This window comes from Ailuropoda melanoleuca, chromosome 8, assembly GCF_002007445.2.
Source record: "Ailuropoda melanoleuca isolate Jingjing chromosome 8, ASM200744v2, whole genome shotgun sequence".
NCBI lineage: Eukaryota > Metazoa > Chordata > Mammalia > Carnivora > Ursidae > Ailuropoda > Ailuropoda melanoleuca.
In genome coordinates this window covers 122,512,490-122,540,369 of record NC_048225.1, presented here as the reverse complement: position 1 = coordinate 122,540,369, position 27,880 = coordinate 122,512,490, and the positions used below count along the sequence as shown (strand labels likewise).

At 41.7% G+C, this 27,880-nt stretch overlaps 1 protein-coding gene across 7 annotated transcripts in view; it reads left to right on the top strand.

Moving 5' to 3' along the window:
* Positions 1-27,880, top strand: part of DDR2 (discoidin domain receptor tyrosine kinase 2) — a 125,439-nt gene that overhangs the window by 77,652 nt on the left and 19,907 nt on the right. For all 7 annotated transcript variants that reach the window (XM_034667235.1, XM_034667232.1, XM_019800559.2 and 4 more), the window contains 8 exons: positions 12,170-12,272; positions 13,703-13,934; positions 14,241-14,388; positions 14,768-14,873; positions 18,750-18,933; positions 22,674-22,917; positions 26,129-26,191; positions 26,972-27,102. In XM_034667235.1, coding sequence (XP_034523126.1) covers positions 12,170-12,272; positions 13,703-13,934; positions 14,241-14,388; positions 14,768-14,873; positions 18,750-18,933; positions 22,674-22,917; positions 26,129-26,191; positions 26,972-27,102 — 1,211 coding nt within the window. The remainder of the gene's footprint in view (positions 1-12,169; positions 12,273-13,702; positions 13,935-14,240; positions 14,389-14,767; positions 14,874-18,749; positions 18,934-22,673; positions 22,918-26,128; positions 26,192-26,971; positions 27,103-27,880) is intronic.

Here is a 27,880-nt window from a genome sequence, read left to right as displayed (position 1 = left end):
GCCTGGGCAGCCGGCACTGGTAGTTTTCCACTCTGGGAAACTGGAAAGTGAATTGGCTTCTCTGTCCAGGAGATTGGCGGGTAGCGGAAGTGTCAAGAACCACCAAGACGACTCAGCAGGCAAAATCAGGACACACTTCTTTGCTGCCGGGTCTCTTGCTTCTCTTGCTGTTCTCTGCCTTTTCATGCTTCCTTATCTTTCATAATGTGGAGTGCAGAGACAGATGGATGGGATCTGATAAAAAATGAAGTGGGCTTGGGGAGAGGCAAGGGGGCCTGACATTTAGAACTTGGCACTCTGCGTCTTTGCTATTGGCCGGGATCCCTTCCACAGAAGGAGTTTACCAAAAATAGGCATACTCAATAGGAAAACCACAGTGGTACTGCTGAGAAGTGCCACGTTGGTTGCCCTGGGCCAAGGCTTATCCTGGTTCCAAAGACCCACTAGGATGGGAGAGGCCATCCAAGATCAGCTTGTCTATTTTCCTATGCCCTTTCTCTGAGGCCCCTGGGAATACTGATTCACCAAGAAACTTTGCCTAATGGCTGCTTTTCTGGCTCTTATCTCTGATTTCCCTATCCTTATCCTTATATTCTTTGATCCCAACATCTAGACCTCCAGAACCACTCCCATCATCTGAAGAAGGTACCTGTGGCTCAGAGCCTTGCTCTGGCATTGAGCTGGGGATCCTCATCAAGGCATACAGTGTGATTCCCACCTCTTTCCTCATCTTCTTTGCCTCTTGTCACCAAAGCTTGGGGATCCCTCCTTGGTGCATTTTGTTGGACAGTTATCCAGTGTCCATTGACTAATATTCATGCTAAAGCTTCTCTTCCTCTCATGCAAATGCTCACAAAGCCCTTGAAAGGGCTTCCCTACTGCTTGCTGTCGTTTGGAGATGGTTGAGAAAGAAATCATTTCTGAAGACACGACTCAGTCACAGCACCTGCCCTTGAGAGTTCAACACACGCGAACTGTCCATCCATTCATCCATCCACCCACCCATCCATCCATTCATCCATCCATCCACCCATCTCTCCATCCCTCTACCCTTTTGCTTATTTATTTGCCAAATGTGTATTCAGCATCTGATGGGCACTATGTGTTTGCAGTTGCTGAGGAGAAAAAGGGAGAATCTGACATGATTACTATTCTCCGAATTGCTTACGGCTTCAATAAGGAGGCAAAGAAGCACAAGGGAACTAGAAAATCTCTGGTGAAGGTTGTTACTTAAAAGAACCCCTACCAAAAGTACCAAATAGTTATAGTCAGAACACAAAAGAGATCGTTTATCCCCCTGTCATATTTTAGCCTTTTTTCCACAGTTTTGTCATACTGTCTGAAATAATAACAACTAATGATAGCTATGGTCAAATAGACCGTTTGATTGTCGTTTGATTATTGAAAATCTATTGCCTTTTGTCTCTCTCCTCCACCAGAATGTAAGATCCATAGCCTCAGTCATTTTATCTGTCCTGTTCAGTACTATATCTTCAGAGGAGGAACTTATTTGTTAGATAAATTCAAGAACATTAAATAAATTAACATTAAATATGTACATTCATTAAATCAATACATAAACAAAAAGATGGGTTGAAAAGATACGTAATGACCCAGAATTACAAGGAAGTTTTTCATGTCTACTGCCTGGTCAAACATTGTTAGTCAGGGCTACCCTTGCCTGATTTCCCAGGTCTCTGTGTTTAAGCCCCATAATTATGAACAGCAGAAAACTCTCCTTTTATCACTTTTTTTTTACAGATATTTATTGAGCACTCAGTTAATACCAGCACACCCCAGTAGAAATTAGGGAAATAACAGAAAGATAGGCTCCCTGGCCATATGACACTTTACTGTTTAGTGGAGAGACCAAAATTAAACAAATAACTATTTGTTTTACAAGTGTGAGGAACACTAAGAAGGGAACCAGAGCATTATAAGAGGATGTAACAGAGATTCCTAATTTCCCCAAGGGCTCAGAGGAATTCCCCGAGAGCTGCAGGAGTCAGCAGGTAAGGGAGGGGAGGGGAAGAATATTCCAGGCAAAGGGAACATGACATACAGAGAGACCTTGAGGCTGGAAGGTACTTTGTACATTTATGAAGTCAAGATGAGACCAGTGTGCTGGGATCTAGAGAGCAGAGATGTGCGGATAGCCCAAGGTGAGGCTGGAGAGGTAGGCTGAGGCCCCATCCTTCAGACCTCATGGGCCACACTGTCCCTGGAAGGCTGTTAGAAGGTTCATGTCAGATTAAGGTTTTGGGAAGCTCGCTTGGGCTGCTGTGTGGACGAGGGTTGGCAGAGGAACCAGGAAGAAGAGCTAGAAGGCATTATAGTAGTTCAGCTGTGAGGTGGCAGGTGGGGCCCTGCATGGGCGGCGTGGAGAGGAAGACAAATAGCTGGACTCGAGAAATTTGCTGGAAGTAGGAGCTGTAGGATTTGCTAATTGACCAGATGACTGACTCCCAAAGGCAGGTTTACTTCTCACTCCTCGACTGCCTCCTAGCAGGAATAAACGTGTCATCTGTCCTTCCTGTCCTGGTCCCCAGGCAGAGGTTCAGGGCCACGTGGACCACAGCTCAGGAGGCCTTCCAGTTCTCGTCATGGTGTTGCCACTGCTGTCTACACGTGGTTGTGTGAGGGAAGGACTGGAGGGGATGAGGAGAAGGGGCGCACTGACACAGTTAGAATTGTGCTTTTTTTCATGTGGAGAACTGAAGTCTACGTTCATCCCCCAGTTCTTCCAGTTATGAAACTGGGGCTGCATCAGAGTCACCTGGAGGACAGTGACCACATAGTTGGCCGGGCTCCCCCCTCAGAGTGATTCCGACGGTCTGGGGTGGGGACTGAGGCTTTGCACCTGTAGCAAGTTCCCAGGTCATGGTGGCGCTGCCGGTCCCTGAGCACACAGTGAGGGTCGCAGCCCCAACACAGTACTAGAAGAGGGAGCAAAGAGCTGGGGGGGGGGCAGTGGTGCTCTTCTGACACCAAATAGAGTGTCCTAGGTGGGATCTCTCTCCCTCTTTTCCCCGCCTTTTTTTTTTTTTTTTTTTTTTTAACNTGGAAAGTACCAAATAGTTATAGTCAGAACACAAAATAGTAGGATTCCTGAGCCCAGGAAGTATGGACGTGTTTCATAAAGGCGGCTCAGCTGCAGCAGCTCTGTTAAAACTTCCTGGTTGCTGTTCCCAGGATAAGCGGTGCCTTGGTGGAGAAGTTATTCGCAACAATATCATGACTCACCCCATGCGACCCTCTTTCCCCATTTCTGGTTTACTTTAGATGTTCCGAGAAACAGAAGTTCTCACTACACTTGTGGCCCAGTGACTGGAGATGCATGATAGCCAGGAATGAAAGCCCAGTGGGACTGCGAATGTGGATGTCTCTGGACTTTGGAATGGCCCCAGAGAGTCATCATGTGTCCAGGCTGCAAGGGACCTGGGAGCAGTGGTTCCCAAGCCGGGCTGCACAGCAGAATCACCTGGGACATTTTTTAAATGTGCAGGTTCCCGGGCAGTTTCAGGTCTCCCAAAGACAAGTCTCGAAGAGGGGGCTCACACCAGATGTTCTACAACCTTCCCAAGCAACTCTAGAGCCGTTGGTCCGTGGCCTGGCTTTTGGGAACCCCTGCCTTGGAAAACATCTAATGCAGCTCCCTTGCTTTTCACATGAGAAAACTGAGACCCAGAAAAGCTGTGAACTTTGCTCAGATCCCAGAGTGGATTTGAAATCTCTTTGTTTTCAGAGGTTGTGTAGCAGAGAGGGTGTCTTTCGAGTCAGATTCTAAAGTGACTTAGTATTTACTTGATGACTGGCCTCGGGCAGGTTTTTTTTTAAAGATTTATTTATTTATTTTGAGAGAGAGCAAGAACGTGAGCAGGAGGGGCAGAGGGAGGGGGAGAGAGAATTCCAGGCAGACTCTGCGCTCAGCACAGAGTTCTACATGGGGCTTGATCTCACAACCCTGAGATCACGACCTGAGCCAAAACCAAACATTGATCTTAACCGATTGTGCCACCCAGGTGCCCCCTTGGGCCGTTATTTAAACTCTTACCTATAGGCGGGTGATTCGTGAGAAATATGAAATAATGAGTGAGAAAATACCACATTGTCTGACACTTGGCAAATGCTTTTATTTTATTTTCTTTAAATTCCATTAATTAACATGTAATATATTATTGGTTTCAGAGGTCGAGGTCAGTGATCCATCAGTCTTATATAATACCTAGTACTGATTCCATCACATGCCCTCCTTAATGTCCATCACTCAGTTACCCCCTTCCCCCACCCCCACACAAATGCTTTTAAATGGATGCTATTATTACTGTGCTTCATCAGATGTAAGACACTGCTGACTCTACCATGTCTCATTACTTTGTGTAACTCTAAGAAAAAACCCCCAGACAGTTCAACTATGACTCACCATTTGCTTGTAAGATGTATTCAGATTTCAGATATGTTAACATATGAAAAATAATAGGAAATATGGTCTTTCACTTCTCTTTCCTCAACCTGCACAGATTATTCCCATTACTAAATGAAATACCTCAATGCCAGCAGAAGCAGCTTAGTGTGCTTGAGGACCAGCAAGGAGGCCAAGGTGGCCAGATAGGGGAGTGCGCTGGACAGGGGTCCAGGACAGCTGGGGACCCACTCTGCAGGTCTCTGGAGAGCACACATACATTTTGAATATTATTATGAATGAGGTGGGAAATTCCTGGAGGGCGATGAGCAGAAGAGTTACATGGTCTGACTTACATTTTCCTAGATACATGGGGCAAGGCGGACAAAGGAAGTCTGAGTAGGAGATTATTGTTCTATTCCTGGTGATAAGACAAGGTGGATTGGCCTAGAATGGTAGCAGTATAAGTGGGAAGTAGATGGGGAATGGGAATTTTTTAGGGTGGCTAATGAGATTTCTTATCAGCTGATGGGATGGATATGGAATATGAAAGGAGTCAAGGGTGGCCTCAGGATTTTTGGCTCAAGTAATTGGCAGAATGGAATTGTTTGAAATGGAATCGTCTGGGGGGTAAGGTTTGTAGGGAGACATATTTTACTCAACTTTATCCTTACTCCTAATCTGTATCTGTCTCTTTTTTCAATCAATATTATGAGCACCTATTGTCTCCCCAGATATGCACTGAGAAATAAAATTTAATAAGATATAATCCCCCTGCCCCCCTTTTTTTTCTCCAAAAAGTTTGCCATCTGCAGGGGAGATCAGACTTCCACACAAATAATTATATGACAAAGCACTATGTACTTAAGGCTATAAAACATATTAAAAATGTCAGAAATTGGAGGAAGGAGAATTTACCAAAATTAGTACTATTCTTTCTCAAAAATGGTTGGTTTAGTTGTGTCCAAGTTTGTTACATGGCAACGGGACAATGCTGGATAATAACTTAAGCTAGTCTTTCCACTTCTGGTGTGAGACCTCCTTGTTGTAACTGAAACAACCAAGAGGGCTCTTTCCTCAACTTCCTGTCCCCTTTCTGTGAAACATCCCGCCCTCTAAGAGTCACCTGGCTCACTGTCTTCCTCCACTCAGGCCTCTGCTCAAAGTCACCTCATCTGAGAGGCCCTTCCTTATATCTTTACAGGTAGGAGCACCTATTTCCTTTCCACACTTGATTTTCTTCACAACATTTACCATCTTCTCTCATCTTATGTATTAATTTGCCTGTCGTCTGTTTCCCCACACTAGAATGTCAACCCTGACAAAAGGGACTTTGTTTTGTTTATGGCTATATTCCCATAGCGCTCCCAAAAAATCACTGAATGAATGGTTTGATAAAAATAGGAACTCAGAAACCACATGGACTCGGAAAGCAATAAGCAAACAAGTAGATTATCGTGCTGGGGATGGAGAGAGGACTGGATGCATGAACAAAGCTTTGGTTTCAGAAGGGAGGGAAGGTGCCAGAGGCCAGCTCTGCAAGACTTCCGCCTCAGCCTGGCACACTGGGAGAAGCATCCTGCATCGTGTCGCACCTGTGCTAAAAGCAGAGGGGGACCGTCTGGTACATTGGGACTAATTTTGGATTAGGACTGCTTAATAGCTGTGGGAACTTTAACTGGTTTGTTTCCTCATGTATAATTTGAGAATAATAATACAGGCCCTGTCTACCATGTAGGGTTATTGTAGGGGTAACCAGATGTAAACACTGGGACACCACTTTGAAAACTGTGAAGAACTGCATTTTAGGAGTCAGATAGCAATTGGGGGCACCATGACATGAATGATAGCCAAGGAGGAAAGGTTGCCTGCCTTGGCCAGCCAGGCCCCCTCCCCAGAAGATCCTTGAGGGAAATATACACACGGGGAACAATAACAAAAGGAAAGCAAACGTCTAGTTTATTAGTAGGTGGCTTGTGTCCCAAATGCCAGTGTGAGTGTTCTGATAAACTGCACTGGGGCACATGGCATGTGGGATAAAGGTGTCCAGAAGCTTCTCCTTGCCATTAAGTCACTGATACTGAGAAGCACTAAGCACCAGTGTTGAAACACTTAGCAGAGGCCTTGAGTCAGGGTACGGCCTCCACGGCCTGGAGGAGTGGACCACAAGAGAGGGCACACCCTGTGAGTGATTTTTGAAATGTTCATTGACCTCACTCATTGGTAATTTTGGCCTCATTGGCATCCTATATCAATATTTCCTCATCCTTACTCCTCCCTTCAATTTCACATTCCAGAGGGTTTAGAATTTGAGAATTTGATGCTTCATTCCTGAACAGCCCAGAATTACACTTGAGATTCAAGCATAATGATTATTTGTAGAACCTGTCACCTCAGATGGAGAAATGATACATCTGACCAGAATAGACACAATGATACTAAATCCCATGTTCATCCCTTGATTGAAATTTGACTTGGAAAACGCGGTGGACAGACACTGAGAAGTGTTTCAGTGGGGTCATGATTCTTGCCAAAGCAGATGTATATGGTTTTGCTTCATCATACTGTTTCTGGAAATATCCAATGACATCATGGGTGTTGTACTTTGTCAAATGCTCTCTCTGCATCTGTGGAAATGATCATATGGTTTTTATCCTTTCTCTTGATGATACAACGTATCACGTCACGTTGATTGTTTTGTGAATATTAAACCACCCTTGCATCCTGGGAATAAATCCCATTTGATCGTGGTGTGTGATTTTTAAAAATATATTGTTGGATCCATTTGCTAGTATTTTGTTAAGGATTTTTCATCTCTGTTCATGAGAGATGTTGGCCTGTAGTCCTCTTTTTTTGTGGTGTCCTTATCTGGTTTTGACGTCAGGGTGATTCTTTCCTCCTGTATTTTTTGGGATAGTTTAAAAAGAATAGATATTAACTCTTTTTTAAATGTTTGGCAGAATTTGCCTGTGAAACCATCTAGTCCTGGCTTTTGTTTTTTGGGAGTGTTTTGTACTGATTCAACTTCATTGCTGGTGATTGGTCTGTTCAAATTTTCTCTTTCTTCTTGCTTTAGTTTTGGTAGCTTATGTGTTTCTAGGAATTTATCAATTTCTTCTAAGTTGTCCAATTTATTGGTGTATAGGTTTTCATAATCTGTTACAATTGTTTGTATTGAGGAAGTTCCTTTCATTTTTTTTTTTTAGAGTGAGAGAGAAAAGGGGAGTAGGGGCAGAGTGAGAGAGAGAGAGAGAAAATCTTAAGCGGACTCCACACTTAGCATGGAGCCCAACGCAGGTTGGCTCTCAACAACCCTGAGATCACGACTTGAGCCAAAATCAAGAGCTGGTTGCTTAATGGACTGAGCCATCCAGGTGCCCCGAGGAAGTTCGTTCCTGTTTCTAGTTTCCTGAGAATGTTTATCAGGAAAGGATGTTTGATTTTATCAAATGTTTTTTTCTGTATCTATTGAAGTGATGCTATAGTTTCACTTTTTAAGTTTGTGGTGAATTTCACTGAATGATTTCTGAATGTCAAACCAACCTTGCATTCCTAGGATAAACCCCACTTGGTCATGATGTGTTATCCTTTTTATATATTTTTGGATTCACTTTACTAAAATTTTGTTTAGAGATTTTGCTTCTGTGTTTATGAGGATTGTTGGTCTATAGTTTTCTTATAATGTTCCTGTTTGGTTTTTGTAGTAGACTAATGCTGATTTCATAGAATGAATGAGGAAATATCCTCTCCTCTTTGATTTTCTGGAAGAGTTTGTGAGTGCTTGGTATTTTTTCTTTCTGAAATATTTGGTAGAATTCAACAGTAAAGCCATCTTGTCCTGCAGGGTTTTTTGTAGGAAGGTTGTTGGCTCTAATATATATATATATATATATATATATATATATTAGAACATGAAGGGATGGATATTCAGGTTATCTATTTCTTTATAAGTAAGCTTTGGTAGTTTGTATCTTTCAAGAAATTTGACTATTTTATCCAAGTTGTTGAAATTGTTGGCATAAAACTGTTTATAACATTCCCTTATTATACTTTTAACATCTGTAGTATCTGTCACTAGGTAACTTCCCACATTCCTGATGTTTGTAGTGTTTTCTTTTTTCTCTCCCAATCAGTCTAGCTAGAGATTTTTTTGCTTTTTCTTTTTAAATCTTGTGAAGGAACCAGCTTTTGGTTTTATAGAGTTTCTCTGTTGTTTTTCTGTTTTCTACTTCATTGATTTCTGCTAATATATCTATTATTTTCTTTCTTATAATTACTTTGCATTTTATTTGCTCTACTTTTTCTTGTTTCTGAAGGTGAAAAATGAGGTCATTGTTTTGAGATCTTTCCTCTTTTCTAGTATAGGCTTTTTCCTGTGGTAATTTTTCCCTTAAGTACTTCTCAAGTGGTATCCACAAATTTTGTTATTTTATATTTTCTTTATCTTACAGTACAGAATACTTTCTCATTTTCCTTTTGGTTTCTCCTTTGACCCATGGCATATTCTCAGGAGTGTTATTTAGTTTGCAAATATTTGGGGGATTTTCCAGATATCTTTCTATTATTCATTTTTCTAAATAGTAATTGCATTATGACAGAGAACATACTTTGTATGACTTGAATATTTAACATTTGTTGGGACTTGTTTTATGATTCAGAATATGGTCTATCTTGGTAAGTGTTACATACACACTTTAAAAGAATGTATACTCTTATGTTGGGTAGAGTTCTGTAAATGTCAGGTAAAACTGGTGGTATCCAAATCTGTTCAAAACTTCAATTTCCTTACTGATATTTTTGTCCACTTGTTTTTACCAATTATTGAGATGTAAGTGTTGAAATCTCCAACTATAATTGTGGTTTTCTTCATTTTTCCCCGAAGTCTTTTTTTTTTCTTCTTCATTTGTTAAGCTCTGTTACATGCATAAATATTTAGGACTGTCATGTGTTCTTGATGAACTAACCCCTTTATCATTGTGAAATGCCATCTTTATTTCTTCTCTTAAGATCTGTTGTGTTTGGTATTAATATAACCACTCCAGCTTTTTTTAAAAATAAAGTTTTCATGGTATATCTTTTTATATCCTTTTACTTGTAACTTATCTGTGGTTTTCTGCCTTCTTTTCAGTGAATTGAATTTTTTATTCCATTTTATCTCTTGTTGACTTATTAGCTATAAGTCTTTTTGAAAATATTATTTTAGTGCTTGCTTTAGGATTTGTCATGTACATCTTTAATTAAATAAAGTCTATCTTTAAGTGATATTATATCCCTTTACATATAGTATAAAAATCTTCCAACAGGATAACTTTCATTTTTCCCTTTTCAGCCCTTATGCTATTGTTTTCATGTATTTTATTTTTGTATGTATTATAAACCCCACAGTATATTGTTACTGCTTTTATTTAAATAGTCAGTTATGTAAAGAACATGTAAACTCATCACATATATTTACTATGTAATTACTGTTTCCAGTGGGACATTTGCTGTCATTTTTATCTTTGGTCCTCTGTTCATGATGTGTTCTTTTCCTCTGGCTCTTAAAAACTTTTCTTATCAGCTGTTTAAGCAGTTGGATTGTGATGTACTGTAGTGTCATTTTCTTCATGTTTCTTGTGCTTCAGGTCATTGAGCTTCGTGGGTTTATAGTTTCATCAGATTTGAAAAAGATTTCTACCATGTTTTATACAAATATTTTTTTTGCCTTCCTCTCTTCTCTTCTTTAAGGAATCCATTTACATGTGTATTAGGATGTTTGAAATTGTTCCAGAACTTACTAATATTCCATTTTTGTTGATTGATTGATTTTTTTATTGATTTCTGTCATTGTTTCATTTTGGACAATATCTGTTGCTGTCTTTAAGTTCACCAATCTTTTCTTTAATGTGTGATCTTCCTTTAATATTATCCAGTGTATTTTCTCACACAGTCAAGTTTCATCTCTAGAAATTTGATGTATATCCTTTCTGTATCACCTGTAGCTCTCCTTATATTTTTAATTTTTCTGTTATTATTTTTATTCGAGTATAATTAACATACAGTGTTATATTAGTTGCAGGTGTGCAATATAAGGATCCAGCAGTTCAACATTCTCAGTGCTCATCAGGATAAGCATACTCTTGATCCTTTTTATCTATTTCACCCACCTGCCTCCCCTCTGGCTACCACCAGTTTGTTCTCTGCACTTAAGAGACTGGTTTTTTGTTTGACTCTCTCTCTCTGTTTTTTTTATTTGTCCATTTGTTTTGTTTCTTAAATTCCACATATGAGTGAAATCATATGGTATTTGCTTTTCTCTGACTTACTTCACTTAGCATTTTACCCTCTAGGTCCATCCATGTTGTTGCAAGTGGCAAGATGTCATTCTTTTTATGGCTGAGTAACATTATAAATATATATATATATATATATATATATACACATACCACTTCTTCTTTATTCATTCACCAGTCAGTGGACACTTGGGCTGCTTTCATATCCTGTCTATTGTAAGACATGTTGCAGTAAACATAGGGCTACGTATATTTCTTCAAATTAGTGTTTGCATATTCTTTGGGTAGATACCCAGTATTAGAATCCTGGATCATCTGGTACTTCTTTTTTAAATTTTTTGAGGAACCTCCACACTGTTTCCCACAGTGGCTGACCTTGTATTTTTGAACACATACAATATAGTCATGACTGTTTTAGTAGTCTTCTTTTTAAATTCTGACTTCTACATAAGTTCTGAATCAGTTTCAATTGATTGATTTTTTTTCTCATTATAGGTTCTATTTCTCTGCTTCTTTACACATCTGCTACTTTTAAAATTGCATCGTACATATTTACACTAAAAAATGATTCATTATTTATCTGAAATTTAAGTTTAGCTAGAAATCCTGTATTTCCCTGGCAACCCTAGATCTCTGTGGCCTCTCTGGACTCTTCTCTTTGTTTCCTTGCTTTGGGGGAATCCTCTAGACTCTGCCTGAGTTCTCACTCACTGTGCTGCAGCCTGACTCTGTCACAACAGTGAGCTGGTGCCACTGTAGGACTCATCTTCTTTGTCCCCTGTCTCCCAGGGATTGTTGTCCTTTGTTGTCTGATATTCATTGTATTGAAACCCAGTCTTTTGTATACTTTGTCCATTTTTTGGTTGGTTCACTCCGGAGAGTAAGTCTGGTTCCTGTTACTCTCTCTTGGCTAGAGGTGGAAGTCTCTCTCCAGAGGCTATTATTTTTAGCCGGAGGCCAAAACGTGGTGCTGATGGGGGGCCAGAGCTTTGTGTTCAGTCCCTTCACAGGAGAGTTTGTTGGCTTTGCACCATAATTTTGTGCAATCAGTTACTTAGAAAAAAGAATGCTTTAGATCACAGGTGGTACCCAGTGACTATGACGATGATTCAGCACGGTTGGGGGACTGGTTAGAAGTGCACAGCTGCTAATAAGGGAATGGGGATGGGCCATGGGCTTACTACCAAATGAAAGGATAAATCAGCACACTGCATTATGTTACATTATTTGTCAGATTTTGGACCAAAAGATAGGTGTGGCTGAAGGTCAGTGCTCAAGGGATTGGATGCTAATAAGTTTGGAGGCAGGGCCAGGGAGAAAAGGTGGAGAGAGTCAGGGTGATCAAACCGGGGTCATAGAAAGACTTCGGAGAATTTAAGTCCTCTGTTTCCCTGTCCAATAATCAATTATGTTATTCCTACAAGAGGCAGGGTATCTTTGGAAATAAAAAGAAAAGTATTTCCTCTCTTTTTTTCTTCCATTTCTCTTGGTCCAGCCATTTGCCGCTATCCTCTGGGCATGTCTGGAGGCCACATTCCAGATGAGGACATCACAGCTTCCAGTCAGTGGTCAGAATCCACAGCTGCCAAATATGGAAGGTGAGGATGGAGACCCCAAGAAAGCCTCAGTCCTGGGTTGGATACATTTTCTGACTCAAGGGCCTGGGGAAGAAGGGTGGTATTTGGTGGGAGCTGGTAGGAGCGAGGGGAGGACATCAAACAGGGCCTATCCTGTTCTGTATGTTTTCAGGAATTCAGGGCTTGGCACCATGTGCTGGTTCTGCAACCCCATCCCAACCACAGGGCCTTGGGTGGCACTGCCCACGACAGATGGGTTCATTGATATGCAGTGGGTTTGCTTTACTCACCTTCTCACTGTGAGCAACTGCAGGAAGCTGGCGACAGTGGTAGTTAGGGGAAGGTACAGATGAGGTAGGACACTGGCAGCTGGGAGACCCTGTCCTCTTCTCAGTGGGTATCTGTGAAACATCACACACAGTGAAAAACATCAAGGCTTTAAGCATATACTGAGCCCCCTAATAAATTCTTCCCTTCTCTCAATGATACCTTATAGAAAGGCCATCGTCATCCATAAAGAGTATGGTGGGTTCCTCATGGCCTAATAGCAGGGGTCCTCTAAAGCAATGAACTCCCTTGTCAAAAACTACTCTGCTTGTTAGGGCATAATCCTTCTCCTGGAATCTAATTCTTTTGGTGTAAAGTGTTGAGTTCTGTTAAAATGGAATCACCCATAAGAAAAGCAACCTTAGTAAACCTTCTCCGTAATTTCTTAGTATGTGAAAGATCAGAGTGATGGTTGGTGGGGTTGAAAGAGAACAGCAATGAGTAGGTGACATCTATGATAAAAGGGACGTTCTAGGGAAGAGGGAAAGTGGTAAGAGGCTCCCAGAATAAACCTTGTAATGATTTCACAATTTTGCTCACTGATAGCTCAGCTTGGAGGTAATAAAATGAAACCAGATTATTTACTACTCCCCTGACACACTCCTACCCCTCACTCTCATCATGGGTTCCCATGGCTTTTTGCTGGGCTGCCATGCCCATCCCGTTGGTTAAAATTCCACTGCATTATATAACCCACACTGGGGATCTTATGATCCCTCTCTCCTCCTTTCCTATAACTTGATATCCAAGCAAGGGGTGGCCACCCTTGTTATGCTGGGACTGAAAGTGGAAGGGGGTGGTAAAATGACTCATGGGGAAGTATAGGGTAGAAAGGGTTTCATTTCCCTTGAGGTCTTTAAAGCAGGATGAGAAATAAAGACTACATCTGATCTGAAGGCCTCTAGGCCCTGGTGGTAAGTGTCTCTCTGGGCTTCATAGTGCCCCAGGGACAGGGACTGACCACAGGTGGTGGCAGTCAGACTTGAGGGAAGACCTGAAGAGTCTTTTTAGAGTGGGGGCCCAGCCTGCTCTCTCTCCTCAGGACAGGGCAGCTGCTTGCTGTGGATTGGAAAACAACTCTGGTTTCATGGTTCCTCTCTGTCTCCCCAACCCTGTGTCTCAAGGCTGGACTCAGAAGAAGGGGATGGAGCCTGGTGCCCTGAGATTCCAGTGGAACCCGATGACCTGAAAGAGTTCCTACAGATTGACTTGCACACCCTGCACTTTATCACTCTGGTGGGGACCCAAGGGCGCCATGCTGGGGGCCATGGCATTGAGTTTGCCCCCATGTACAAGATCAATTACAGTCGGGATGGCACTCGCTGGATCTCTTGGCGGAACCGGCATGGGAAACAGGTAGGAAGAAGAGACATCCAGACCCTGAGATGTCCAGGACCATATTTTGACTTAGGCTAGAAGAGGAAGTACACAGGCTGTCTTGTAGGTATGTGCATCCACACACCTGGCATGCCCTTGTCAATGTGTGACCGAGGATGAGGGAGGGCGGGCGGGGGCCTGGGAGGAAAATCAAGGCTGCTGAGAAATCTGAAAGGATATATTCTGCTCCTTCAATTCGAAAGAGAGGGTCCATGAAAGGGGTGATGAGGAAGAGTCAGCATAACCTCATAGCATCTTCCTGCTCTTTCTCTTTTCTCTCCTCAGGTGCTGGATGGAAATAGTAACCCCTATGACATTTTCCTAAAGGACTTGGAGCCACCCATCGTGGCCAGATTTGTCCGCTTCATTCCAGTCACTGACCACTCCATGAATGTGTGCATGCGGGTGGAGCTCTATGGCTGTGTCTGGCTAGGTAGGTCTCCAGAGAGAGAGAGAGAGCGAGTTTATAGACCTTATTAGAAACCCCAAACCCTGGAAAATAAAGGCAAGCAAGTCAGAAAGGTATGGGATTAATAATCTCTGAAGTGAAGTGATTCCCTCTAGGTTCGAGTCAAGAAAGGACATTGTTCTTCCACCAAGGCTTGGTGCTCTGTGCACTAAGTGATGCATTTCACTGACTGCCACTGAGGAGTGCTCCTCAGCGGTGCTCCTTTGTGCCCGGATGGAGTCCTGTGCGGACACACTGAACAAGATTTCACCCTTGAAGTCTCGTGTAGCTCCCTGGGAGTTGGTCTGAGTGGTAGGTGCCTCTCCTTCCTAAGCCACTGACACATCTGTGTTTCCTTTGGCAGATGGCTTGGTGTCTTACAATGCTCCAGCTGGACAGCAGTTTGTACTCCCTGGAGGCTCTGTCATTTACCTGAACGATTCTGTCTATGATGGAGCTGTTGGATACAGGTAGATTCTGGGAAACTTTGGTCATCAGAATGGGAAAGTGGCCACTAGAAGAGAATAATATTTTATTATGGCTTGGGATTAATAATTAATCAACCGGTCAACCAACTGGTGTTTATTTCGACCCTGTATTAGGCATTGTGAGATGGAGTAAAGCAGGGAGCCTTTATTTGCAAGGAACTTAGGTCCTAGTTGGGGAAGACAGGGGAAACAAATTACACAAAACAAGAGCTGAAATTGTGGTATAGTTCTAAGTATGGTAGTCATATCTTTTTTTGACCCTTAAAACAGGACATATGCTCTGTCACAAATAATGGCCACTTACGGAGATGAAGGACCAGAAGAACTGAATTTATAAGTATACTAATTGGGCAGGTCAAGAAGCTCAGGAAGAATATACCCCATAAGTGTAAATGCTTTGGAAGTCGTGAAAAGGAGACTCGTAAGGCTTATGCTAGACAAGGAGAGTTTCTAGGATGATATGATTTAGAGCAGAGGGGGCAGGTGGAAGGGAGCAGAGGAAAGGCAACAGGGCTGAGGACAGGAATGGCCTGACTGTAGCAGAAGCTTGAGCTGGGAGCAGTAGAAACGCCAGTGGGTAGTCCTGAAATGGACACATAGAGGGCCGTGGTGAAGGAGTCTGATCAGGCACGGTAGGAATTTAGGGTTGGATGAGAGATGTTCCCACTTATCTCACTTCACTCTGAGCCTTGCCATTCTTCTACTAGTCCACTTCAACACTCTTTTCTCTCTTAGCTTGGTCTTTGTCTGCAAAGACTGAGCCTGGGGGAGAGGTTAGGTCCAGACTAGATGATGGAGATTGCTAGTGGTTGACAGAGGGAGAAATTAGTCTCAGGAAGGGGAGTGAGGGATTACAGCACTTCCATTATTTTAGGTGTGAAGAATAAATTCCTGCCCCCCCCCAGCTGCCATCCCCTGAGTGAAGACCTGACTCATCCAGTATTCGATTTTCAGCTACTTCCTTTCCATCTGCTTAGTCACTGTTCTTCCCTGTTCACTTAAACTGTCTAGGCATCATTTCACTCAGCCACTCCCCAGCTGGCGTTTACTCAAGGCATAGAGGAAATCAGAGATCAAATGAATTCATTTTAGGTTAATAAATCTTTGCTAACCCACTGTTGCTACCTACAGTGAATTTGGCCAGACTTGGTAGGTATTCAAAAATATAAGGAGTCCTGGATCCTACCTTTAAGAAGCTCACAGTTAGGAATGGGGACTAAACCAGGATATAAATCACTGTGATACAAGCATAGGAGTAAGACATATCTTATGAGCGTGCTGGGGTTCAAAGAAAGAGTACGCTTGAGTAGGAAAGCACAGCACTGAGAGCGAAAACACCTGGATTCATGTCATAAAAGTCACTTCTGTTTGCTTAAGTGATGAAAATGTATAAGAAAAGCATTTTGTAAAGGTAAAGTGCTAAATACATGTAAGTTTTGATCTGATTTGGAAAACCAGCAAAGAATCTGAAGTGGCCCGCAAAGGATGGGTGGAACTTTCACAGATAAAGAATCTTGAAATGGCATTTGAGGTAGAGAGAATAGCATAACGACAGAAGTATCACACCGTAAAGTTTAGGGGAATGTCTGCTGAAGAGCAATCATTTAGTTAACCACCAGCCATACTCATGTAGCAAAATAGTAGATGAGAAGCGTGATTGGACAGATGATGTCATGTTTTGGAGGAACTTGAATGTCAGGGCCAGGAGGAAGAGGAGGAGGAGGAAGAGTTCTTCATCAACATAATCATCGACAGAACAAGTCATTGAAGATTTTTAAAGCTGGGGAAGGATAAGATTGGAACTGTGCTTTAGACAGATTCATCAAGCAGCTCACAAAGGTTAGATCTGAGTGAAAAGAGGAGGTGATGAGGGATATTTTCTAAATGCAAACTGTCTGATGAAAAGAACGAAGGACTAAGGCCAAAATGGTGACAGTGGGAATGGGAGGAGACATTCATGTGAGGACCGTTTGCAATCTGACTGGGTGTAGGGGTGAGACAGTCGGGCGAGGACAAGAGGTAGGTGAAACCTTGGGGTTGGCATTTATTCATCAACAAGTATATTTTGGTGCATATGGTGTGCCAGGCACTTTACTGAGCCACTGAGCGTGAACGAGAATATAATGGGCAGAAATGGGAAATTTAGGTGAAAGATTTAGTTTAGAAGGGGATAGTGATAGGTTTAGTTTGGGATATAAATTTAAGGGACTGGCAGGACATTCAGATGGATAAATAAGGCAGGTAACTGGCAACAGAGGAAAGATCAAGAATAATTGCAGAGATTTTGACACAGTCACCTTCCACTTGATAACTGAGGTAGTGAGGTTATCTCTTTGGGGTATGCTTGAGTGATGCAGTGTGAGCTGCCCGATTCAGAGTCTCAGAAATAGATAGTTTTAATAGCAAAAGTTACTTTTTTTAACTAAAAAAATTACAGAAGTAGTGCACGCTTATTGTAATTCTAACAATTCTAAAGGATATGAAGTAAACTGAAAAGTTTCTTTCCTTACCCATCCCCATTTGATTTAATTTTGACTAGAAGAAGTTAACTTTTCATTTATGTTGCTTTTCATAAGTTTCATGGGGATTTATTATTCTGGGGATAATGGGAAATATATTTATTGCAAGTAAACTTATGTTCTCCTAGCCTTCTGATCTGTAGAGAGAAGAAAAAGATGGCAAATCCTTGGAAGGGAGATCCAGGCTCTGGTCACTGTGGATAAGGCCAGTCAAATTTTATAATTTGCCAAACATTTTTCAATGAACAAATACATTTAAAAGTGTGTCTGTAAGGCTGGCATAATCACTCACTTATTTTTCTATGAATTCATAACTTTTACGTAACCTCAAGGGGCACGTGTATTATTGCTTGAGGGTGAGTATCCCAATCTCTTCATTTGGGAGACTCCTGACTTATTGTTTAGACCTTGAAATGCAGAGTTTGGGAAGAGAGAAGTCCCAGTGGATGAGTTCTTGCTCTGTGTCTCCCTAAAAAGAAGGTCAAATAGAAATAGAAACCCAAAAAGAAGCAGCCAAATTAACATAAATACACAATCATCCCACATACCAATCAAGAAGAGCCTTACAATCAGAAGCGGAAAGGCTGCCAAGCTAGAAAACAAAACTAAATCCAATGCCTGCGACCCCATGTAATTCCGTGCATTTTATTCCATGAATCTAGTATTCTCAAATTTAATTAAAATTACATAAAAATTAGTATTTAAATTTGGCATTGATTACTTTTTTCCCCCCTTTAGTTTGATATCAAATTGGGTTGTTGGATGTGGGGTAGCAGAGGGCCTGACTGGCTTCTCTGGAATTGAGTCACTGAAAAATGACAACATACAGTCAACGGGGAGTCAGAAAAATTCCCAACAAGCTCTGGGACTGTTTATTGAGTGACAGTCAAGTGCTACTATCTCCCATAGTCTTCATTCTATGCATGCATCCATCCATTCATTTACTTGTTAATGGATTAATTAATCAAATGCATTTGATAATATTGAGTTACTATATAAAAGCATTAGACTCACTATACAAGAATAGGTAAGGATACAATAGATTATGGAAAGCTTTTCTTATAAAATGATAAAATAATTGTAAGTTCTGCTACTAAAGGAATAAGCATTGAGTATTTTGTAAAATTCATTTATATGAAATTCTTTGTTCTCCATTGATGTAGGATAAATACATCAATACTATAAAATATACTGGATTTTTCATAATCCTTCAACCTTCAAGATAATCAACTCTTACAAAACCTGGGGTGAAGAAGCTGGGTATAAAAGCTCTTCCATGACGTGCAATTAATTCCAGGTTTCTCTCTCCCTTTCCCTTCTCTTCCCCTGGTCTGAGCAGCATGACTGAAGGGTTGGGCCAGCTGACAGATGGGGTGTCTGGCCTGGACGACTTCACTCAGACCCACGAATACCACGTGTGGCCAGGCTATGACTACGTGGGCTGGAGGAACGAAAGCGCTCCCAGCGGTTACATCGAGATCATGTTTGAATTTGACCGCATCAGGAATTTCACGACCATGAAGGTCAGTGGTGTTAGGTGTGATGGAACATGTCTAAGGGAGCCAAGATAACAGTGTAGTGAAAAGGCATGCTAGAAAGAACCCTGGTGGTGTCAGCAGAACTGGATTCAAATCGGTATTTTGCTAACGAGCTACATGCGTTTCCAAGTCACTTCATCTCGGGCTTCTTGCTTCATTTGCAAATAAGGAGGTTAGTCTAGGTCACTGTTTCTCAATATTTTCTGTTATTGTTCCAGCATCAGAGTCCACATACCATTAGGCCCAGTGGGCCCAGTGGGCTCTCACAATACTTTAAAGGCCAATGGAAAGGTTTTAACTTCTTTTAACATCGGGAAAAAACAGAACTTTTAGGGTCAAACATCATTTTCATCTGTTTAATGACAGTTTTCAAATACAATTTTAAATTTTTTTATGGAGAGAGGGGCTCACAAAAGCAAAAGAAACCAGAGCTGAATGGAAATCGTGTTATGGCCCTGCCCAATGCTCCCCAGGGACATACTTTTATCAGTAAGGCTGGCTCATTGCCACTGTAATTCTCAGTGGAAGACTTGAGTATTTTGTATTTTGTCTTTGCAGTCACTTTCCACACCCACCTGTTTCTTCTACCCCTGCAGCGCTGGGAAATCATGATAGAAGGCTCTGCACTCTTCCGTTTCCCGAGTTTTTTCTTTCCTTATCTATTGCAACAGTACATTTGTCTGGTTGTCCTACTAGATTTCAAACCCCTCCAACCTGATCTCTAAGTTTGAGGAAAATGGGCTTAACAGTAGAAAGTCCTTTTGTTGAATGTAAGGGAGACCCCTGAAGTTTTTGTGGTCCATGTATAACTCTTACTGGTTTATTGAGGAGTGTGAGAGGACTCCAGTATGAGGCCCAAGAGAGTGGGCAAGTGAATTTCAGCTCAGGAAGGATCCCTGTTTATTTGTTATTTTCCCTGTTCATAGTTGGGTACAGAATATTAATGGCCAACAAGTTGGTGACGCTGCCTCTGTCTATATCCCCTTGGGATGATTTGCTGTTCAGTGGGGGAAGGTACTATTTATTTGCAAAAGGAGGTATGTAGGATGAGATGAGGCTCCAGAAGAAGGAAATCTGTGTTATCATTAAACGTCCCTAGTAAATAAAAATTTGTTATTCTTGGCACAAACTTGGAGTCAAAGAGGAAATCTATGTCTATTATATTACCCTCACATGTTAACGTGATAACATCTCCTACCTGGATCAACACCTATTAGTTAAATGACCAGTCATTTAGGATGAGAACAGAAGGATCAACACATGCCCATCTGCCTGTCTTTTGTTCAAGGATGCTCCTTGGCAGGTTGTAAAACGTGTGTGTGCAGTTGTGTGTAACACATTATTCTTCACAGGGTTTTCTGGAGGGAGGAGGGGAAGGTGCATAGTGACAAAAATATACCTGCAGGGAACATTTATTTCTGTTGCTGAGTAGTGAGATATCCACATGCACCTACAACATGTATATCAATTCACAAAAATATGCCGCTGGGGTAACTTTTAGTTTCACAAATAATAAAATGTATTCTAAACTCTCCGCAAAGTTATAATATTTAGTCAATAGACTTTGATCTTCCCGAGTCTCCCATAGCTCCTGTTTAATTAATTTATCACAGGTCGGAATTATTCAAAAGCATATTCTACAGTAAGCAGGTTCCAGAAACTTTTTTTTTTTTAAAGATTTTATTAATTTATTTGAAAGAGAGAGAGGGAGTGAGAGAGAGAGCATGAGCAGGGGAAGGGGAAGAAGCAGACTCGCTGAGCAGGGAGCCTGATGGGGGGCTCGATCCCAGGGTCCCGGGATCATGACCCAAGCTGAAGGCAGTCACTTAACTGACTGAGCCACTCAGGTGTCCTGGTGCCAGAAACTTTTAAGAGCTATCTCAGGGTCAGTCCCCTCCAGGCTAAACAAGTCTCTTGCATATTTTAATTTTTCTGAGACAAAATATAAAAAATGACTTTTGGATCACTAACATCTTCGAGAGAGTAGTTATTGGTTTCTAGGCAAATTACTGTCATTCCCCCACCCCTTAAATATAGTCAAAATATTCTATTGAAATGTATTAATGTCCTTTAAAAATGTATTTATTAAATAAATATTTAAGTCCCCAGGGGAATGAAATTCTATACTATTTATTTGCATTCCAGGAGAATTCCCAAAACATCTGTAGGAGAGATTATTACCTCCCCCACAGGCTACTTATCCAACACTTTGCAGATTGAAAAAAAATCTGAAAAATCTATTGAAGCTGTAGATGGTATTTTTTGGATTTTTTTTCTTAGCTTTGCTCCATTGACTTGTGCTCAATAAACTGGAACAGTTAATTCATCCCAAGGAAGATACTAACAGATGTTTTCATCATTAAAACATTTACAGGAAAATCCAAATGGAGAAGTTAAGGCGACTTGCTCCATTTCTTTGTGGTGTGGTATTGGCAAGAGCACTGGACTCGGAGTCCAGGGTTCTAGACTCCATTCTGTTGTTGGAGGGCCATAGGCAGGTCATACCTACCTAAGCACTAGCTTATTAAGAACTAGAGAGTCAGAGTAGGTGATTTTATTCTGTTCTTTCAGAGTATCTCTGCTCATTTCTTGGATCATAACATTTCTGCAATCATTGCTGCTGTTTCTTCAGCTAAACATGAATTCTGAATGCTAGTCCCGTAGTTGCCATCCCAAAGGCAGGTGAGGGTATCAAAGACAGTCGGAGGGTTACAATGCAGGGCCTAAGCAAGACATTAAAATGCAAATAGCAAATATAGTCCCAGAACAGCAGTGAGGCTTTTCCAACCTATGAGGTCTTTTAATTCAGGGGCTAGTGACCAGCGAAGCTCCATTTTCCACGTACGACTGAGCCAGAGGAAGTGTCCGCAAACTACCACCAGGGACCTGACCCAGTTACAAACATGCACATTCCATTTGTGAAGGACGCTGAACACACCAAGGTGCTCCAGGCGAGCTGTTGTGGGATCTTTGTTTCTTAAGACTCTGTTAAAAGCAGTACAGATATCCTGGTGAAAGAGTAGGGCGGCAGGCAAGAGCATGCAAGCTACTTTCCGAAAGACCTTCTGTTCTCATCTCAGAAAATACCCGTGAGGAAGATGTCATGCCCTTATCAGAATGACTTTACCTAAACTGCACTTCATTAAGACAGATCATTAAGTCTTGTCTCTGGCTGAAAAATGCGAATACACGGCCCCTGAAATGAGATGTCTGAAGAGAAAGATGATATTGTTTTGGAATGTGTATTATTTCAGGTTTTTCAACTAAAGCTGTTGGAAGGAGTGGACTGGCTTTAGAATGTACCGGGGAGGAGCGAGCAGGGAGGGCGCCCCCTCACCTCAGTTCAGAATAGCTTGATTCTGGGTGGACAGCAGGTGTGCTGGGGAAGGTTAGCGACTTGGGAGTGTTAAGGGCAAGGAAGGCCCCCGAGAGGATGCTGGTCCAACCCTCACTTAACACGTGAGGCGACAGGAAATGAGGTGGCCGGGGGCACAAGTTGCAGAGAGGTGACTGGGGGAGCCACCCCGGTTTTAAAGGGCCAGACCAACGAATCACGGCAGCTGTGAAGAGGATGGAAGGATGAGTCCAAGAGACTGCAGGGCAGCTACTCAGCAAGCGTGGGGCTCAGAGAAACAGATCAAGGATTTTACCGGGTTAGGTTGCCCTGTGTCCCCATGCCACTTACCGGTGTCAGCCTGTCACTCGCATGCCTCTTTCTCTGCCAGGTCCACTGCAACAACATGTTTGCCAAAGGTGTGAAGATTTTTAAGGAGGTGCAGTGCTACTTCCGCTCGGAAGCCAATGAGTGGGAACCGAACGCTGTGTCCTTCCCCCTCGTCCTGGATGACGTCAACCCCAGTGCTCGGTTCGTCACGGTGCCCCTCCACCACCGCATGGCCAGCGCCATCAAGTGCCAGTACCATTTTGCTGACGCCTGGATGATGTTCAGTGAGATCACCTTCCAATCAGGTTGGGAGCTGGGGGGCCTCCTGCGGAGGTGGGAGTAGGGTGGTGAAGGAGCCAGGTGCGTGCTGGAGCTGCTTATTGGCCGGTCTCTGAGGAAGAGGGTTGTACGGTGGCTTCTCATTGGTGGATGGAGGAAATATTTACGGGGCTCTCACATATTTGTCTAAAAGGCATGTAAAACAAAGGATTAAAACATGAGAGTACAATGCGTTAAAGCTATATAAATTAAGCCAGTTACGGGGTAGCACACTATTAAAATATTTAAATGAAAATTTCTAAATATACACAAAAGTAAAGAGAACAATGAATCCTCCTCAGTCTCTCAGGCTCACTAACCACTGATGTTGTGCCAGTCTTGTTTTACCTATTTTTCCCTTTTCACTGTAGTATTTTAAGCAAATTTGAGACATTGTTTGATTTCATTACTAACAGTTTGAGAATACATCTAAGAAAATAACATCTTTATAAGCATCATTCCTTAAAAGCATAAAGCATTATAACATCTAACATTTGTTCATAAGTAATTCCTTAATGTTATCTAATAGGCTGTTCACATTCAAGGATACCTGATTGTCTAATATTGTCCATACAGTTGACTTGATCAAATTCGAATCTAAATAAGGCCCTCTTGGGGGATTTCCTTTATTATATTCCTAAGTGTCTATTTAATATAAAACAGTCCTTTAAAAAAATCCATTCTGGTTTGGTTGATTGCTTTTTGTGATGTCATTTTCTAGAGCTTGTATCTTTTGTCATTCCTGTACACTGGCAGTTACACCTACAGGCTAATTTGATTCAAGTTCAATATTTTTTTTTTTGTCAGTAATTTTCATAGATAACACTGTGTCTTTGAATCTCATCTTAGATAATGCTGTTGAACCTCATCACGGGAATGTAGTGTTAGATTCTCTTACCTTTAGTGATGCTAAGATTGATTTCTGGACTCAGGTTATCCCCCACAAACTGTTGACCATTACTTGAATTACTTATTTCATTAGGGATTGCTAAGAGGTAATTTTCTAATTCTTGCATTCCTTCTGCATGCATCAGCTGAATTTCTTCTGACTAGTAGAACCATTCCTCAAGCACTTGCTTACTCTGAGATACGGTTCACCTTGGAAGGGCAGGACACGTGATTAATTTTTTCTCTTCATCAGTTTTCAGAGTTGATGCCCTAGCAACCTTCAGTAATGTCTAATGAGTTTTCTTTTTGTTCTTCTTACTTGTTTTGCTTTTTAGTATCATTATGGGCTCATTGCTTTTTTATAAATTCAATATGTTTTTTTATAATAATTTTTTATTATGTTATGTTAATTGCAATTATTAATTCTTCCTGATGCTCACATTGTCTTACATTTGACCAGAGCACACACCTTTAGGCTGGCTCTGTGTTCTTTGGATCTGACCCGTATACCTTTGATAAATATCTTATTTTCTGGAAGAACAAAATTACCCAAGTTCTTTTTGAACATTTGCGTTCCAGATATGAAGCCAACCATTTCCTTAAGCAGTCATGGCTCCTTTTAGTGGAGAATGGTGCTTAGAGACCACAAACTGGGCAGTAGGGATTGTGCTGAGTCCTGAAAAGTTAAAAGGCATTTAGGACATTGTCTATACCACCGCAATTTAGATGGGGTACAAAACCCACACAATGATTTTTCAAAAGATGTTCAAAGTGATACCAACAATAAGTGATCAGGAGAGAGGTCAGTAGAGAATGGCTTTGTAACAGTGTCAAAAGAGTGAGCCTTGCACTGGACCTGGTTGAAAAATATAGGTGAAAAATAATAGAAGAGAGGAGCAGAGACTAATGTAAAGATAAAGCAGAGGACACCATGCTTCCTGATTTAACTTTTATTTCTTAAAATTTTTATTTAATTATTTTAAGATTTTATTTACTCATTTATTTGAGAGAAAGAGAGAGAATGAGTGAGCAGGGGGATGAGCAGAGGGAAAGGGACATGCAGACTCCAAGCTGAGTGTGGAGCCCAACGTGGGGCTTGATCCCCAACCCTGAGATCATGACCTGAGTGAAAATCAAGAGTCAGCCACTTAAGCAACTGAGCCCCCCAGGCGCCCCTGATTTAATTTTTAAAAGAAGAAAATTTCAAGATGGTTTGTTCATTAAGATATACTGATAAGGAGATAGAACATCTGTTTAGAAAAACAGGTTTGGCGCCTTGATACCTTATAAAGATTTAATTTAAGAATAAATGGATTGATTATTTTATATGAAGTATTTATTAAGAGCAGAAATTTAGATGTTCAAAAACAGTGTCATTACATTGTGTTAACTGGGGGGGTCACAGATTCTCATCCATCCTCAGGGATTCTATTCTCTTGGCAGAGTAATTAGTATACTTAGCTCGTTATACCCAATTGCAGCTATGGACTATAGTTTTTGACTCCTGGGATCTTTTGAGTTTTAAATCTGATACCATGATAATGTTCATTTCCACTGGAGCCTGAGGACCCAATGCAAAAAAGTACATGCAGATGCTAGATACCTCCCAATTTGTGTAATAATGCTAAGAAGAAAAATTAGGACTCACGGAGAGCCTGTCTCTTGAAGGGAAATGCATATTCTAATTCTTGACCTCCTTGGTTAGGGAAATCAGAGGGGAAAATGAGTTGCCAACGTCAGTCTGGCAAATAAGCTTTTGGGGTCTAGTTTTAGAAGCTTATACATCATAGTAAAGGACACTCCAGTATCAATAGTCCACCTATAAAGAAGGCTTGATTTGTAAATTAAAGGGCTATGTCAATGAGCATAGTGAAAACAACTTAATTTCCTTGAAGGAAAAAGCCTCTTAGCACTGTGTCTGTCCCCTGCCTGCTTACCCATCCTGTTCTCTCTACATTTTGCTGAATTTGGGTTTGACTTCCCGTGTGTGCTTTATGATAATGTGTGGTCACTGCCCACTGAGCCCCTGTTTCTTAAACTTTTTTTGTACCGTGACACCTCGTATCATTTAAACAAACATTTTACAAAAGAAGAGTTGTCCTTACTGTCCAGATGAATGGCGATTGTTTAAATTTAGAGTATTATATGATCATATTATATTAATTATATAATTATATTGTCATTTTTAAGAAAGGCTGATGGCAACCCACGAAATGGATTTCACACTGTGCTAGGTCACAGTCTACCTCTAGAAAAACCACTACTTCTCTGTCTTCTCCCCAGCTCTGACTCACGCTTGTTTTGTAACAGATGCTGCCATGTACAACAACTCTGGAGCGCTGCCCACCTCACCTGTGGCACCCACAACCTATGGTATGTGTGATTTCTAGTTACAGAAGTCAAAGTTGAAGGGGCCTTCTAGAGGATGAAGAAGGGTGGAGATTTGCAAGGGCCTGACTGTCTGTGTAGGAGGCTTTTTACCAGGTGACTTTGGATGAAGGGTAGTTCTGGAAAGGCTAGGCTCCAAAGTAAAGGGCCCACACTCACTCTGTCACTGCTGGTTCATGTGATTCTTCAGCTAAAGCAGAGTCTGGAGTTGTTCCAGTTGTTTCATGGAAGTTTGGGTAGCTTGGAACAGAAACAAGGAAAGGGACATTTCTAGGTAAGACCCATAGTGGGGATCTCAATGAATGGGTGGAAGTCCATTAAACAAAATGGTAGTCTCTCTAATTGGAGATATATGCAAAAGTGTATCCAGTGCTTCATATGGGTCAGCAATCTGGGAAACACGTAAGATCAAGTGTCTCCAAAGGGGACTCTTCACCTATTTTTCATGAGGTGTGATTGTGAGCCAGTAGACTGAGGCTGTAGTAATAAAGGAACAAAATTTGGGAAGAATGGAAAATCTCTCCATTATCCAGTCCGATACATGAGGAGGAGGAGGCTCTGGTCCCTAGGAGGCGGCCCGTATGATGGAAGAGCAAAGTCATACCAGAGTAGCAAGACTGAAACTAAGCAGAAGTCTTAAGGTGGCGTCTTGCGGAATTATCCTGAAGGGAAAGGTTCTACCTTTCTGTCTCTAGTCCAGTCCATCATGCTTTTCCTTGCCCCATGAGATGATGGTGTTCTCCATCTTTCTCTTCCTGGTCACAGATCCAATGCTTAAAGTTGATGACAGCAACACTCGGATCCTGATTGGCTGCTTGGTGGCCATTATCTTCATCCTCCTGGCCATCATTGTCATCATCCTCTGGAGGCAGTTCTGGCAGAAAATGCTGGAGAAGGTGAGGAAGTACAGAAAAGTCATGGGATAGGAATCTGCTCCACCCTTGCGTAAGCCACTGTTACCCCAGGAGAAAAAGGCAAACTATAAGAACTTATACATGCTTAGAGTGTTAACTGAGGCCACTGAGTAGCCTAGGAGTGGCGAAGCTTGGTGCTGAAGGGAGTCAGAAAAGAATAAGCTAAGTCCATTTTCTCATGTTTGGAATGGGGATTTTGGAACCTCCCTAGAAAACTCAGAAAACTCTTCTTCTTTTTTTTTTTTAAGATTTTATTTATTTATTTGAAGAGATAGAGACAGCCAGCGAGAGAGGGAACACAAGCAGGGGGGGTGGGAGAGGAAGAAGCTGGCTCATAGCGGAAGAGCCTGATGTGGGGGGCTTGATCCCACAACGCCGGGATCACGCCCTGAGCCGAAGGCAGACGCTTAACCGCTGTGCCACCCAGGCGCCCCAGAAAACTCTTCTTAATACATTGAATCTCAACTCAAACATCACCCTTGAAGGTTTTGATTCAGGGTTTGGGGGGAGTGCAGGCATCTGTATTTCTTAAAAAAATTAACAAACGCACAACTGGTACCTAGGTAAAATTTCTGATAATGCTGTTCCTTCTCTTCTGTTACTGTTTACACACGTGCGTGTGTGTGTGCAGAAAAACATTCAGCCGCATTAATATCCAAGCCAAGTTTTTCATTGTCCTATTTCTACTTCTTTATGTGCTTGGAAGTTATGATTACGCATCCTTCTGGGTCCCTCCTCAGATTTGCTTTGTCCAGTCTAA